Source organism: Stegodyphus dumicola, chromosome 6 (assembly GCF_044657685.1).
Source record: "Stegodyphus dumicola isolate Sdum_Otavi_A_Nest chromosome 6, ASM4465768v1".
NCBI classification, from domain to species: Eukaryota; Metazoa; Arthropoda; class Arachnida; order Araneae; family Eresidae; genus Stegodyphus; species Stegodyphus dumicola.
The window spans coordinates 61,306,545-61,322,775 of record NC_140773.1 but is presented as its reverse complement, the minus strand read 5'-3'; the positions used below and the strand labels follow the sequence as shown (position 1 = coordinate 61,322,775).

At 34.0% G+C, this 16,231-nt stretch overlaps 2 protein-coding genes across 3 annotated transcripts in view; one reads left to right on the top strand and one right to left on the bottom strand.

Annotated features, from left to right (window-relative positions):
• LOC146996755 (uncharacterized) overlaps positions 1-267 on the bottom strand; it is a 43,253-nt gene extending 42,986 nt beyond the window's left edge. Inside the window, exon 1 of the mRNA XM_085818346.1 lies at positions 133-267. The gene's annotated coding sequence lies outside the window, so the exon portion shown is untranslated. The remainder of the gene's footprint in view (positions 1-132) is intronic.
• A 1-nt stretch (position 268) lies between these two features.
• LOC118185355 (uncharacterized) overlaps positions 269-16,231 on the top strand; it is a 50,837-nt gene continuing 34,874 nt past the window's right edge. Inside the window, exon 1 of one of the 2 annotated variants that reach the window (XM_035355198.2) lies at positions 269-446. In XM_035355198.2, coding sequence (XP_035211089.1) covers positions 382-446 — 65 coding nt within the window. In that variant the 5' untranslated portion in view covers positions 269-381. The remainder of the gene's footprint in view (positions 447-16,231) is intronic. The other variant, XM_035355196.2, reaches the window with a different exon arrangement.

Sequence of the window (16,231 nt, the reverse complement as noted above, 5' to 3'; positions counted from 1 at the left end):
ACGGTACCCATTACGCCAAACGATAAATAGAGATGAAAACTTTGCGCTAGTATGTTCTGTACTGCTGGCAGATACAGTTAGACACTTTTCCCAAGCACGAAATGAATCATAATAGAAATAATTAGCACTCACCATACAGTGTTTCATTAGTTCCGGCTTCTTCGAAAGTGAAAGCGATCGATAACGGTGCGAATGTGAATTAAAACGAGGCTAGCGTTTTGTATTTTCAGTCGCCAAGACCTTGAAAATCGATGAGACGTCTCGCCAAGCAACTCTCGAACTGACCGAGTGACCCTGGATTCAAAGAGTTGATGGGGCGTCTGCTGAGATGTTGTTTCTAGGCTCTTAGATAAGCATTCGCGAATTCTGCTCAGTTCTTGTATGACTATTCTCAGTAATATTTACATTAATTTACCTCACAGAAAAGAATTAAATATTATAAATAAGTTTTCTATTTTCAATTTTAAAAGGTAAATGCACTTTAAGGTTATTTTATTTTTTACTTTTTTATGTAACAGTTCCGAAAGAAGCAATGGCGTAGCTGAAGGAGAGGGAGGGCAGAAAGTTCCGTATAACATATTTTCGAGAGAGACATTTTTTATGTAATGCACAATTTTATAGGGGGCTAGTCATATTTATCGTCGAAGAAAAAAGAAAAGTTTGGTTTATTGGATAAGCTCACTACGGTTCACTACCAAAGCTCACTACGGTTCTTGCTTAAGGGGAGCGATACAACATTCAAAAAGTTCTCCAAGAAGGGTTTAGAAACGGCGAACTAGCTTATATTCCCATTATAAGGAACACCGACATTCATATCATGCATGCGTGAATGCAATGTCGCGTACCCTATATTACACATAATATAAAGCACGAAAACGCTCATCCAGCACGCCCGTTTTTCGGGATGTAAGCCCACATCGAACTGCCAGTACTCAGTCATCTTATCCACTCGATAACTGTTGAGGCAAAGAATCTCGAAATAATAAATTATCACACAAATTAAATTTCAGAAAGAATTACTTTTGCATTGGTTACAGTCCTCAAAGAAATCATAAGAGATTTCAGAAGCTTCATTTTCTTGCTCCATCGAATCTCTTGAACGAAAAATACGAATGTCAGTCAAATCATCATCACATTGAAGTAAGTTAGAAAGAATTCGTCATTGTGAGAGAAATTCTTTATAGCAGTGATTCTCAAGCGATGGTACGCAAAGATAACAAAGTATTTTTAACTACTAAGTTCAAAAATTAAATCCCCAACATCCTGTTTAATTTTTTTCTCTAACACTCTTAAAATCTGTGTGAGTTTTGTGCAAGGTCAATAGCCACTCATAGACTTTAGCAAAATAATCCGTTTTTATTTTCACAAATATTCTTTTAGCCACAAATATAACAAAATTTGTCATAAATGATATTTTAAAAGGAATAATAGCAATGGATGTTGTATTTAATAGGAAATAAAAATAAGTTCCGATAAAAAGATAGTGTCTCATTATTAGAGTTGATCGATTTAACATGTCTGCACTGTATCTCGCCACCATTCTCGGCCTCATATTGCTCTATTTTCAATTAGAATAATTTTTTAATGATTTGCTGTCTCTAACAGCAAGTATTTTTGTCTTCTTGTTGCTTTGCAATCCTTACTTTTCTAGGCGCTTTGAGAATATCGTTGTTCATTTTTGAAGAACTTGTAATATAGTGTACATTTAAATATTTCTGAAAAAATAATAAAACAAACCTAGGTTTTTTTCAAAATGGAAAAAATTGCTAGGATTGATTAGGCGAAAAAGTGATGATTCACAAGTGATGGATCCAGGACTACTCGCACTATGAATATTGAAAAGAAAAAAAAAAAAAAAGTTCATAGAATATATAATTAAAGTGATATATCATTTGGTTTTATACTTGAAATGGTAAAGAAATGGATTCTCATTGTCAATGTGTTGTTTGCAGTGAACTATTATCAAATCAAAGCATGAAATCATCGTTTTTTAAAAGCCATCTTGAATCTAAGCATGCCATTTAAAGGCTAAATCTGAAGAACATTTTAAGAGTAAATTATCGGAGTTCAAAAATATTAAACAAATAATGAAAGGTTTTGTTACTTCAAGTGAAAAAGATTTGGAAGTTAGTTACCTAGTAAGCCTAAGAACTGCCAAGGTTGGGCAGGCACACACTATTGGAGAAAACCGTATATTACCAGCAGCTACAGATATCGTTTTAACATTATTCACCGAAAATTAATAATATTCCGTTATGAAGTAATGCAGTAAGTCGACGAATTCATAAAATGGCAAATTCCATAAAAGATACACTTATTCAAAAACTAAAACACGGCGAGTATTTTGCATTGCAGTTGGATGACAGTACTGATATAGGGAACTTTGTTCAATTATTAGTTTTCATACGTTTCGAAGAAGATAAGCGAATTGCCAAAGATTATTTATTTTGTGAGTCTCGTCATGACATAGTAACTGCAAATGAAGTGACAATTTTATGTCTGAGAATGATATTTCTTGGAATAAGTGCATGGCGGAGCTCGGGCCTTTAACAGGAAAACATTCCGGTGTTATTTGTCAAATAAAGAAGGTCCCACCTGAAACTAAATTTATTCACCGGGAAACTTTAGTAGCCAAAACAATCCCCGAAAACCTGAAAATCGTTTTGAATCAAGCTGTGAAAAGGGTTAATTTTATAAAAAGCCGAGTTTAAAATTCAAGAATACTTATAATTTTATGCCAAGAGATGAATAGTGAACATGAAACGCTTTTGTTATATTTCCAAATAATGTGGCTATCCAGAGAAAAAGTTTTAAATCATATTTTTGAACTTCGATTAGAAATTCAAATTTTGCTCTGTAATTAAAAATTGGAATTGCAAAATTGTTCATTTAGTGAATTGTAGTCAGCGTGTTTAGCATATTTAGCTGATATTTTTGGAAAGTTAAATGAGTTATATTTAGGATTACAAGAAGTGTTAATATGTTTACCATTAGAGATAAAATAAATGTAATGAGCCGCCCAACCGATATAGTGGTTAGCGTCGCTGACTCTGCCGTGCCGAAGGGCCGGGGTTCAAATCTCGGAGAAGGCATGGATGTTTCTAAATATACAGTGCCGGTGCGGCATGGCGAGGCTCCAAATATACGGCGAGCTGAAAGCCCTCCCGTGTGGTTCGGTGGAAGGAGAGAGAGAGAGGGTTGGTCTGCGTCAAAATTTGGGGCGGAAGTCAGCAAAATCGTACTGCCACCTGTAAAGTGCTCAAGGCTGTTGCCAACGATAGGCGTATCTTGAGTGCTCCTTGCCACAAGGACTTGGTTTTGGGCTGATGTTGCTGTCAGACAATTGAGCATAAGTAACAACAACAAAAATGTAATAATAAAAAAACTCGAGCTAATAATCAAAGAATTGGATAACAATATTTTAAGCTTTTTACAACTTTTAGAAAGTTTATTACTCGAAAATAGTTTGAAAATAAAAGAAAAATTAACATCCTACATTAAAGAACATTGCTTAAATAATTTCAACACGTGTTTTCCCGAGGATTATGAAAAGTATGTGTGCGGTTATGGCAAAGCCTCGAGGGCTATCTGCCTAAGGGGAGGGATGCCTTCGTGGAGGATTTTCTAAGGTAAACTGGCTCGTATATACGTTACACATGGGAAAAACCACAAAAAAGCCCATGCAGCCAGCCCGTTAGCGGGATTCGAACCTCGGACCGAACTACCAGTGTTTAGCGACTTTACCGCTCGGCCGCTGGTGGTCGATTATGAAAAGAAAATTGGATTAGAAATAAATCCATTTTTGTTCAAATGTACCTGAAATTTATCTCGGAAAATTTTATCTCGGGAAGAAAAAAAAAAAAAAAAAAAAAACATGTGACAGAAATTTCCTGTGATCGAACTCTAACCAAAAATAACACACTTGTTAGCTTTTTGCTGAACCGTGTGAGGTAGATTTTAATGTTATAACAGTTATTTTATTTTAGTGAACCGTTTCTGTATTATCTCGTTCCAACTTACAACTCCCTATCAGACTATCAGAATGAATTTTTAGAATCGCGTTGAATGCAAATAAGGAAGAGAATAGTATTTAAGTCTCGATAGAGAGAGAGTTAGGATTATTGAGTAGTGCGCGTTTGCCTTTGGGCCACATATCTCTGAAGCTGTTGCTACGCCCGGCCGTATTGTTACGTGTCTTTTGTTAGTTCGCCGGCTAGTTTAAGATTACGGGCTGACTACATTAGAACTGTGTTAACTTCGACTAAATTTCTTAGTTAGTCATTAATTAGTTCGTATTTCTTACTTTTGAGTTTAAGCCCAAGCGGAGGCTTTGCTGTACACTCGCAGAAAGGGGAGCCGACTGTTAATCTTATTTTGAGTGAATAAAGGGTAATTAACCCTTCTTGAGTTTATGCTTTCTGCTCTTGGAACTAAGCGATTATTCGCTTAGCAGTTCACTAGGTTGCTCGGCACTTAATTTAATTTTATAACCGAAACAAAAAGTGAAGAAAGTGAGAAGTGACGAACTCTATTACCAGGAGAAAAGAAAAAAAAAAAAAAAAAAAAAAAAAAAAAAAGAATTTAAAGGCATTTCAAATAAAACTATTCAATTTTTCACACAATCTATTTTTTCCATGTTATATTTAAAAAATAAATGCAGAACAAAATGTGAAAGTGGATTCTAATTTACGGTTACTAGGTGAAATAAGACCAGACATAAAGAAATTGATCTCTCTTAAACAGGCCCAAATTTCACACTAAATTTTAAAATTAAAGTATTATAAGTTAAATTTTGAGAATTAAAATGATAACCAATTTTTAATTCAATATTTTTATGTTTGCATATTTAATATAAGTAGCTAATAGCTTGTGCAAATGGCACATATATTTTTTTAACATTTCTATTGAGAAATTGAAAAATAGTCATTATAAAATATCGTGGTGGTGCTAAAATATTTCTTTAGATGGTACGCGTAAGTTAAAAGTTTGAGAACCGCTGCTTTAGAGTTTTATTTCTTTCTGCTTAGGAAGGCAAAACGAGGAGATGTAAGGACAATTGTTTCATGCGTTTGCAGTTTGACCTAAAATACAGTCTCAATTCCAAATATTATAATAATACTGCGAATATTACTCATAGTTGCTACTTGCTGAGAGAGGAATATTTCTAAATAGAAATAAATTAAGAGACGTTTAAGACCTAAAAATGAATACCTTGCATTTGGGAAATCGTCAGAATAGTATCTGGGGTAATGAAACAAACCTCTAGAAAAGTGTTTCTTAACCTTTCTAGCGAGTCGCACCCCATTGAGACTGAAAATATATCTCCGCACCCCATTGAAAAATGTGTTTTAATTTTTCTAGTCTAGAATTTTTCTAGTCTAGAAAAATAAATTTTTTGCGAAACTTATTGTTTATTGAAAAACATTGTACATTTTATATAAATACAAAACAATATTATTTTTATTAATGACTAGTCTGTTGTTATTTGTCCATTATTATACTGGCGAAGCGAGGTTCCATTTTTGAAAGATATACGCGTAAGTCATCACTTGCATTTAAGCGATTTCTCGCTTTAGTTTTTATATGCAAAAGCGATGAAAATCCCATTTCGCAGAAGTAGGTGGTAGCAAAGGGTAAGAGTAACTGCAGTGCTCCGTTCGCCAACTCTGGATAACATTGTAATTGTGAACACCAAAACTGTTGCAATTCTAATTGTTCGAATTCCATTTGAACATGTCCACTTGCTCGTATTTCAATAAGTTGATGTTTTTCAGATCACTATCATCCATCAAATTTAAGTCAAATAGAAATGGATCCAGTATCCATCTCTGAGTTTTGGTAATATTTCCGGTAGAAAAATATCCTTTGAATGATTCGCTCAATCGTCTCAAATGTATTACAATGTCGGGTATAATTGTATTCTTTTCATTTTTCGCAATAACAGAATCAAGCAAGGGAAAGTTTGCAAAATTCCCCTTTTCTACTCGACGTATCCAAATTTCTAATTTTGCGATAAATGAATATAATTTTTCACTAGATATTATTATATTTATACCAAATCCTTCGATTGATAGATTCAGTTCATTTAAATAGCTAAATATGTCTGCTAAGTAGGCCAGCCTCAGCATTGCATCATTACTCTCAAAATCTTTTACTAAATAACAGTTTTGACTAGTCAGTAATTGAATAATTTCCTCACACAATTCAAAAACTCTGTTAAGCATACGACCCTTAGATAACCATCGTATTTCGGTGTGATATAGGGGCACGGTATGATCAGCACCGATTTCTTCGCAAAATGCACGAAAAATGCTATAATTAAGCGCTCGCCCTCGGATGTATTTTACTACATTTACTGCTGTAGGTAGATGTTGTTTTAAACTTTCTGGCAATGCTTTCGACGCAAGTGCATGACGATGCAACATTCAATGCGTTATTATAACTTCCGGTAATTCTCTTTTCATGTGTGAAAAAAATTCTGAATTTTTGCCTAACATTGCTGAGGTTCCATCAGTGCACATTGAGCCAATCACATTCATTGGTAATTGATATTTAGTAAAAAAATCTTTGATGCGATTAAAAACATCAATTCCTCTCGTATTTACCTCTCCTTACTCTCGTATTTACCTTCACAAAATAGAAATTCTTTTATCACCTCTTTTTCCTTCACATACCTGACAAATACCAAAAGTTGGCTACAATTATCAACATCAGTTGACTCATCCAGTTGCATGCTTATTTTTAGTGGACTGATTTTTATGTCTTCAGTTACTTGCATTAAAATATCTTCACTGAGATCTTGTATTCGCTATCGTATAATATCACTGTATAATATCATTGAATCTGTTGGATTTTTTTTATGCGCTTCCGAATCTAAAACTGTTTTAGCAATAATTAAAGCAGAAGGTTTAATCAACTCTTCAGCGATCGTGTGAAGTTTCTTTTTCTTTTTTTTTTTTTTTTTTTTTTTTTTTTTTTCACATAAATATGCCACTTGATATGACGCTTCTAATAAAAGTTTTTGAATTGCTGGTCCGCACAATTTTAGGATAGTTCCACTGGTATCAAACCGAGCCTTCTTTGACTTCAAGCTGTTCATGCTATGCGCTTTATCGCCAGATTGTTGAAATGCTCTAATAACTTTCATGGTTTGAGATTGCTGTTTGAAAATATCTTCGAGCACAAGATGCATTGCGGTCGTTGCGTGCAATCTTTTTCGATTGCGCAGGTAAATCCATAACCGGCATACTTATCGTTCCATTGCGGTTTTTTTGACATAGTGGGGTTAACTATAATCGATTTAATTATTTAGAAATAATGTAATATTATATATATAATGTTCTTACGTTTGTAATATCACTGAATCCTATTCGGCTTAAACGGGCAATTAAGAAGGTATTAGTCTCAAGAGGTTTCTGGACAAGTCAGAATACACAATACACATGTCGCAGACACAATAGCTGACTCAACTTCACTCAACCTAACACAGACGCAGTAGATGCAGATACAAATCTGTGAATCCGTAGATTCCATTGGAGTAGCACATATTGAACTCAGCGCATGCGCAAGCTGGGATAACGTTCTCCGCTTGTATTCCCACAAAGTTTTTTTTTTTCTTTTCTCCGTCACCTAGCTGCCTGTTCACGTTCGTTTGTAGCGTTTCATGCCTTTTCGTATCGTAGTGTATACGCCCATCGGCACCGGCTCTTTCCTGTGTCTTTTGCCGATAAGTGAGCTAGGTGCTACCAATTTTTATGAGCTTCAATATTGGGAACACTATTGCAGATTTCAAATATTTTATTATAAGAAATTTAATAAATGATATTTAAGGGGCTTCTCCCGCACCCCCGGTTAAGAACCACTGCTCTAGAATGTTTATCGACGATTTTTCTAACAGAAAAACAAGCGAATTACCACTTTAGAATGTTGGAATCAAAGTTTTATTTTAAGTTGTTTTTATTTCAAAATTAAACACACATTTTATATGTTAACTACACATCGTTATAATATCTTATTCATTCTTTGGGGGGCAAAAGGATCGCCTCTGGTTACAAAAGTTTGCAGGTAATGAGATTTTTATCCCCTCAGATTTTGTTTCTGGCCTTTATTGTTCGACCCAAAATTGCGAACCCTTTGCACGCAACAATATTTTTAAACATTATTGCAATTTACTAAAAGTTTTTTTTTTTTCTAACGCTTTATTTTACGTAGCCAGAACAAAATCATTTGGTTTATTTAATGCATACAAATAATATGGATTGTATATAATATTTCCTATGGCAATAGTCAATGCTTAAATTGCGCAGGAGCTCAACGGAACCTGGCTCCGGTACTTCTCAGTTTCTGAGGTAAATCGTGATTTTAATCTAAGCGCAATAGAAAATACTAAGAGCTCTATACAAAAGGGCTCCCGGACTGCTTTTATCTAAATGAAACTCAATTTTAGAAGGCAAATGGTATTTAGAAAATAAATATGCTTTGAAAATCTATTAGAACTTCCGAATGAATGTCTGAACTTCCGAATGAATGTTTCTCTGGGGAAAAAAGGGACAGAGGTGTTAAGTCTTTTAAGGAAAGAAAATCCCCCATCCACATGTCAAAGGCTTTTTCTCCATATAGTATAATGAATTGAGATCTAGTAAAATGTTTTGTTCCCGAAAGTACTAAAAGTGATTACCTTGGTCGTGCATGCCCAGCGTTAGTGACCTTTCACTGCAGAGCTCCTGCAGGCTTGAACTATGTGACCAAATATGGGGAACCAAAAGTTATTAATTGTGAAGACCTTACATTTGTTCTCCTGATGTTATTGGTTCGGATTCGGGCGAAATTTTCTTGCCTAGTTGTAACCTACTTGACAGCTAAAATTATATGGGCAGTGCATCGTGGTCAGAAAGCTTAGCCCTTAAATATAACCCCTTAAATATCAGAAAGCTTAAATTCACTCTTTGTTTTCGATATATTTTCCGAATTTTTCTGCTTGCTCTGGTTACCAAGCAAAGAAATATAAAAGTGACAATGTTAAAGTTTGTGATTGGTAGATACTTCTTCATTAAAATTTCTTGCCATACTCTCATATTGTTTCTAGCGTTCTCTCTATTCTCATTAGTGACGCTTTAATCGTTTTGATTTTTTCCACTGGTATTCTGAAAAAAGAATAGTTTTTATTTCTCTCTGCTCTTGATATAGTACGTTCTACCGTATACTCAGGGCTTGAATGCTTAAACGGGTAAACTATTGCTTAGTTTTCTGAATGAAATTTAACTCCAGCCAGAGCTGAAATTAAGATGAGGCCCGATATTTTATTTTTTTATTTAACTATTTATCATGAATTTAACAATTTATCATATTTTTATTTATATCTTTACATTTTATTGAATTTAAATTTAATTATTTTAATTATTAGTCATTTTATTTTTCATTAGTTATTTTATTTATTTATTTTTTCTCTTCTTCTTGACGGTCTTCGATAGAGCTCCAGCACTTCTGATTTTAAACCCTGGCAATATTCTGAATGTCTGTAGTGTATTTCGTTTTTCATTAGTCATTCTAAAAGACTCTGTAACTGAATAATGTTCTAGTCAAGAGAGAGATAACTCAAATAGCAATAAATTATTGAGTGTCATGGAAAAATTCAGGTTGTTTTAGATTTGAAACGCCAAAATATCAAATTCCGCATAAGCTAAGAAAACTTATCGGACTAAATTTACAGTCTGTTATTACTATTCTTATTGAAAGAGCAAAAATATATGGCTCTCGATTATTAATAAAACTTACAGATAATATTCTCCTTCTTTCATTATCAATAGCAGGCCTTTCGCTTTGCTCAAAAAGACAGCTGCGTTGTTACTGAGTAGTATTAGGGAAGAATATGATAAAAGTGTTAGTTGTGTCATAATAAAGAATTTGCAAATGTCTCACTTTAAGCGTAACACTGGTTTCATATTTCTTAATTACCACATGCTGTATATATATTTAACGGTGATAATACTAAAATATAAGGGATATCATACTGGTAAGAAAATAAAGTATAATATCTACCAATCATTAAACTTTAACATTGTCACTTTTATATTTCTTTGCTTGGCAACCAGAGCAAGCAGAAAAATTCGGAAAATATATCTATATCCTAGTTTAAACACACATGCATGTGGGTATTAAATTTAAGGATAGCTTCCTAAAACTAAACTCTTTTTTATTATACTTCCCTGTCACTGGAAGCATCTCTTCCTTTTTATTTTACGCGCAGGCAGTAAGGCATTAAAAGAAATACTATTTAATCATCATTATGATGACGATATGAATCACGTGTTGAGTAATCAGCAGAGAAATTAAAGAAAGCAATGGGAAAAAGAACGTTTAGAAGGCTAGGATCATGTTTCAGGTTTTTTGGTTCGCTAGAAGGATACGATTAAATTTATAAATGCACACTTATCATGCGGGATTTTTTAAGACACTGGGTGGAATTTTTAAAACAATGACTTTTCATAAACTTATGTTTCGTTTTGTTTCTGATTTTATTTTCAATACAAGGGGGAAAGGAGAAAGTAAAATAAACTAGAAACATAAAATATAATTTTTAGATGGAGTTGGCTTAGGAGACAACTTTTTCTTATTAAAGACTACAGTTTTTTTTTTCAATAAAGAATCGAATTTAGTAATCAATAAATAAAGTGTAAGAATTAATTGCCAAAGCAACAATAATTATATCTTCAACTAATTAATCAAAAACATAGACATAATCTAAAAAATTCTTGTTAAATCATTTAAAACTCGCCTTTAATTGATATCATTTACTTACAAATCCACCCAAAATTTAAACTGAATTTTTAAAAAAAAAATGAGAATTTGCTAGGACGCATCTGACATATCAGCTACATAGGAAATGTCTAAACAACTTCTACAATCCTAATTTTGCTGGAATAAAGATTCTACGCAAATAAAAGTATAGGTACCCAATCAAATACATATTAGGTACCCAATCGAAAGGATGCCAGTCTGTGAGCCATTGAAGAGCGTTTGAATAAAACATTGATATGACACATATCCAATTCGAAAAGCTATTAAATTTCTCCTATTCCTAATCAGAAAGGTTGGAAAGTAACTATCTTTCAGGCATCGCTTATTGGCAATAACGTCCAGGAAAAATTGCACTATAATTTCTTTGAACATCTATTAATGACGACGATATTTAATTATCTTTCACAATATGTTTATTTGGAGTCCCCCACCTCGTTTCCTTCCTCTATCGTGAGTCTGCATGCATGAGAATGATGTGAATTCGCACAATTGACGCAATGTTAAGGATTGTCAGAAGTCACTTGATTCTGCTCGAGCTTCTGACAATTAGAACCTTGTGTCGAAGCAGTCCTTTGCATATGGATTTTTACTGTAATCTTCAGTTTCAGGATAAGTTGCCATTAAAGACGAACTGTGATTTATCAGGCTAGAATTTACGAAAAATACTAGGATCAGACTAAGTATCAAAGAACTTTTTTTAAATAATAACAGTTGTTGTATTAAATATAGCAAATTAGCAAATATATTAGTGTTTATTCATCCTAGAATCCCAGAAATTCGTTATCACTGTTGCAAAAATAATATACGCAATTATTGTCACATTGGTTTCGCTGTCACTGGATGTGTCATTTTCTCATACACAACGTCATCTTCACTTACATCTAGTTCACTGCTAATTGCACGCTTTTTAAAAGTCTGTATGATAGTCTTCTCGCTTTTAATTTTCTGTTAGGACATTTTCACCCGCTTACAAACACTAGAAATGACGGCCATTTCATTCTTTTCGTCGGTGTAACGACATGAGCTGGCACTTCAGTTCACTTATCCATTCTTCATGCATACAGCCCTTGAAAGCTTTATTATCTAAAAAAGTCCAGAATCTGAAACTGAGAAGACAACCTACTAAAAATCACAAGAAGATGTGTCTTAAACGCAGTAGCAAGGATTTTTGCTGACTCATTTGTATGGGCTTTAAACTTATTGCACATTAATAAAGACGAAAGACCGCCTGGACGCCTGTACCACATTTTCCGTAACCACAGCTTCATATCATGTCCATCCATTCCTCTGTTCTTTGAGATGAACGTAAATATAAATTTCAGGTGGAATTACATATTTAGGTAGCATTTTTCGTTTAAATATTAATAAAGGAGGGAGTTTTAAACCTTCAGTACAACACGTAAGAAAGCAGTAAGAAAACACGCATCTTCTCGTTACCAGGGGTTTTTATCATTACTGTTTTAGCACCTTTCACTGTCACATCACGTCAACATCAAGAGTAACTCATCCATGTTTTCCATTTGTCCTATCTCAAAACTTATCTTTTTTCTCAAATTTATGATTTATTTGTGAAATTCTGTAATCATTTATTAGTATTTAAGTAGCCATTTTTGTGCTACTATAGTTTTGGTACGCATGTACAGGCCATTTCTCTCCATGAATCTTTCACGGTAATACGTAGTTACCGAAATATCAGCAACAATTAGCAAGACATATCTATCGCAAATTTTCTTCCATCAGTTAAAATCATTTTTATTGAAACAGTAATCCCTTTTTTCTGCCACTTATTATCGCCTTCTTAACATGTTTCTTAAACTTTGGTCATTTAGAAGCACATAAACGTAAAATTCTTTTACTCCTATCTGCATTCATTAAATCCATCTTCTGCTTCCTCCATTCTCATACAGTCATCTCAGTCGGGAGTGGACCAAGACGTCTTTTAGTTTCTCAGTTTCCATGTCATAAAGGGTAAATCAAGTTTAAATGCAATACTTTGCGACTAAACAAAAAGGAACGTATTATACACCGAATGGCATTCTCATACTACTTAAGTTTGACTGCTTGGTAGACTCTGTTTATCGCAAGAGATATTTTGATTCCAATATCACCGAAACGCTTTCATTTTCAGCTAGTAGAAATTGGCTAATCAGGAGAGCCAAATATGATGTAAATAAACAAAATGTGAGTTGTGCAGAAATAGCAACTCCCATGAATTGTTACTTGCATTTTAAAAGATAACACAAAGAAAGAATGTTACCCTTTTTAAATTCCTACTATTAGCTCACACTCTCCCTATATCTTGTTCAAATTTTCAATCGATAATAAAATACTTTTATTTATCCACTCAAGTTCAAATACATTTTTTTAAACTTTTAATGGATGATACTTAATGTTAATACAGTATTTTAATTGGAAGTAGGAATTGACGTAAAAATTTTTTTTATTACTTGTTTAAATATAAGTAGACAGAATATGGGGGTTTCAAGCAACAGGGAGTGGAGAGCAGATGGGCGAAGCACCAAAACATCAAAAACAAGTTCGAAAACACCGAAAACAAGAAGTATTGCAAACCACAGCAAACAACTGCCTGAGCGGTACGGAAGCAATTTCGCTTTCAAAGCCATTTAACTTTTTCCACCTTTTTGCGCTGTCAAGTCACTTTAACCTAATTTATATTAGTAGATAGAATATGAGGGTTTCAAGCCACAGGGAGCGGGGAGCAGATGGGCAAAGCCTCCTGAGCCGCTCACGGGGGAAGGGGGAGCACTTGCGGGTTGCTACGTCACCAACCCTAGACGCGTCGCATCCTGTTCGCGATGTCACCTCGGATTATCTTGCTATTCCTACGTCAGCCGCATATTTCATCCTGTTTGTGTGGTAAGCAGATTTCATGTCCGCGCTTATCTATTTACGCAAATCCGCCACGTGATTGCAACTTGTAGATACATGCTAGAAGTTTCTAGTACAGTCCGTTTAGTTCAGCAACGTCCGCTAGAAGGCAGTAGTCTTGCCCATAGTGCATTCTGATTGGTACTCGTGGATCCTGGCCAAGTTATTAACCATTATTTTTAATTGATTATCTATTTGCCTTAATATAGTAGTATTTAATGAAAAAAATCATGACATCTGTGGCATGGAAAACGTGGACAATAACACAAAGCCATGCTTTTGTCTTATGAATCCTGATATTTGACCGTATCTATCCTCTTCGTGCAACTGACCTTGTACAGCGGAAACCACCATGAGGCGCATAGGCAATTCTGTTCCAACTTGATCAGATCATTGTACATCCTCGATAATGAATGAATTCATAACTTTAAATTTATTTTGTGTCTGTTTTAGGTTAAGATATTTTAAATTTCTCTTTTCTCATTTCTTTATCTTATAAACATAATTTACGTAATTTTCTTTTCTCCTCGTCGTTAAGCTGAATTTATTAATTCTCACACCATATTTTTTTATATACAATCATAAGATTTTCTTTTCTTTCCACATATTTAAGTTTTACATTCCCCCCCCTACGTTTAAATTGCAAAAGTAATAGATTTTTATAAAAGTAATACGTTTTCACAAACAATTTTAATTTCTTCTCTTTTTATTTTACAAAAGTTTTTTTTTTTTTTTTTTTTCCCTAAAGTTTGATCTTTCCTTCCCGTGTTTTACATTTTTAGCTTTATTTGTTTTACAAAAATTGTACTTATTTTCATACGATTTTTTTTTTCTATTTTTTACGAACTCAGTCTTTTCTTCCTTCCTATATTTTACTTCAAGAAGTAATTTTTAATTTTTCTTTTTTTTTATAAAGGTATTTATTTTTAATTCTTTGAAGAGGTTTCTTAACGTTTTCCCTGTTTTAAATACTTATTGACGTTACACTTCCATTTCTCGAAGCTTAAAGTTACATATATATTTCTCTGTCTATGAAATTTAAGCTGAAACTTACACGCATATAATTTCCGTCTAGAGGATAATATTTCTGTAATTTAAACCAATAAGTACCATGTTCCTTCCATATAGCTTAATTGGTATATTGTATTTCTTATTTTTTTTACCCTACTAATACTTAAGGTACGCAAAACTTTCTCTTCTAATGTATTACACTATACTACTAACACTTAACAGGTGATACCGAACTTTCTCTTCTACGATTAATGTATTACACTAACTTTTTGAAACACTATACAAAACGCCTAGGATTCTCTTTTACACATCTTACTTTTACTCAAAGGATTCACAAAACGTGTCAAACAAATGTAAACTTTAAACTTTCTATTTTCCATTTAGACATTTTGCCTTACATTTAACCTTTATCATGTTTCTAAAACATATCCTTGTTAATATTTCTGATTCTTTTTTCCCAAAAAATAAAATACAGACTTATGCGCATTTTTTAAAGATCTACTGTCTTTGAATTAAACCTTATAATTCAGAAATAATACATTTTCATGACATAAAATCTACTTGAACTAATGTATGGACATCTCTAGCCAGTTTAGTTCAAATACATACGAAAAAATACGAAATTTCTTATTATTGTCTACCCCAGTTTAATACGTACCAACAGCGTTTTATTTCTTATTATTTTACACTACAGACATTTACATGAATATATTCAGAACACTCCTTTTTATTGAGCAGGAGGTTTCATATATATTACTAAAACAGATTGACTTTTTGAAATATTTTACAAAAATATCTTGGATTTTCTTGTACACAACGTATTTAAATCACCCAACATACGCTAAATCTTGATTTCTATCATGTGAAAACGTCACCCTGATTCTTAATGTGATCCCACCATTTACCGCAGACCATCATAAACACTGCTATACGCTGAAGTGACAAAAGTCATAGGATACCTCCTAATATTTTGTCGGTCCTCCTTTTGCACGGCGAAGTGAAGCAACTCGACGTGGCATGGACTCAACAAGTCGTTGGAAGTCCCCTGCAGGAATATTGAGCCATGCTGCCTCTATAGACGTCCATAATTGTGAAAGTGTTGACGGTGCAGGGTTTTGGGCACGAACTGACCTTTCGATGATGTGCCATAAATGTTCGATGGGATTCATGTCGGGTGATCTAGATGGCCAGATCATTCGCTGGAATTGTCCAGAATGTTCTTCTAACCAATCGCGAACAATTGTGGCTCGGTGACATGGCGCATTGTCATCCATAAAAATCCCATCGTTGTTTGAGTACGTGAAGTCCATGAATGGCTGTAAGTGATCTCCAAGTAGCTGAAGGTATCCATTTCCAGTCAATGATCGGTTCGGGTGCACCAGAGGACCGAGTCCATGCTATGTAAAAACAGCCCAGACCATTATGGAACCACCACCAGCTTGAACAGTGCCTTGTTGACAACTTGGGTCCACGGCTTCGTGAGGTCTGCGCCACATTCGAACCCTACCATCAGCTCTTACCAACTGAAATCGTG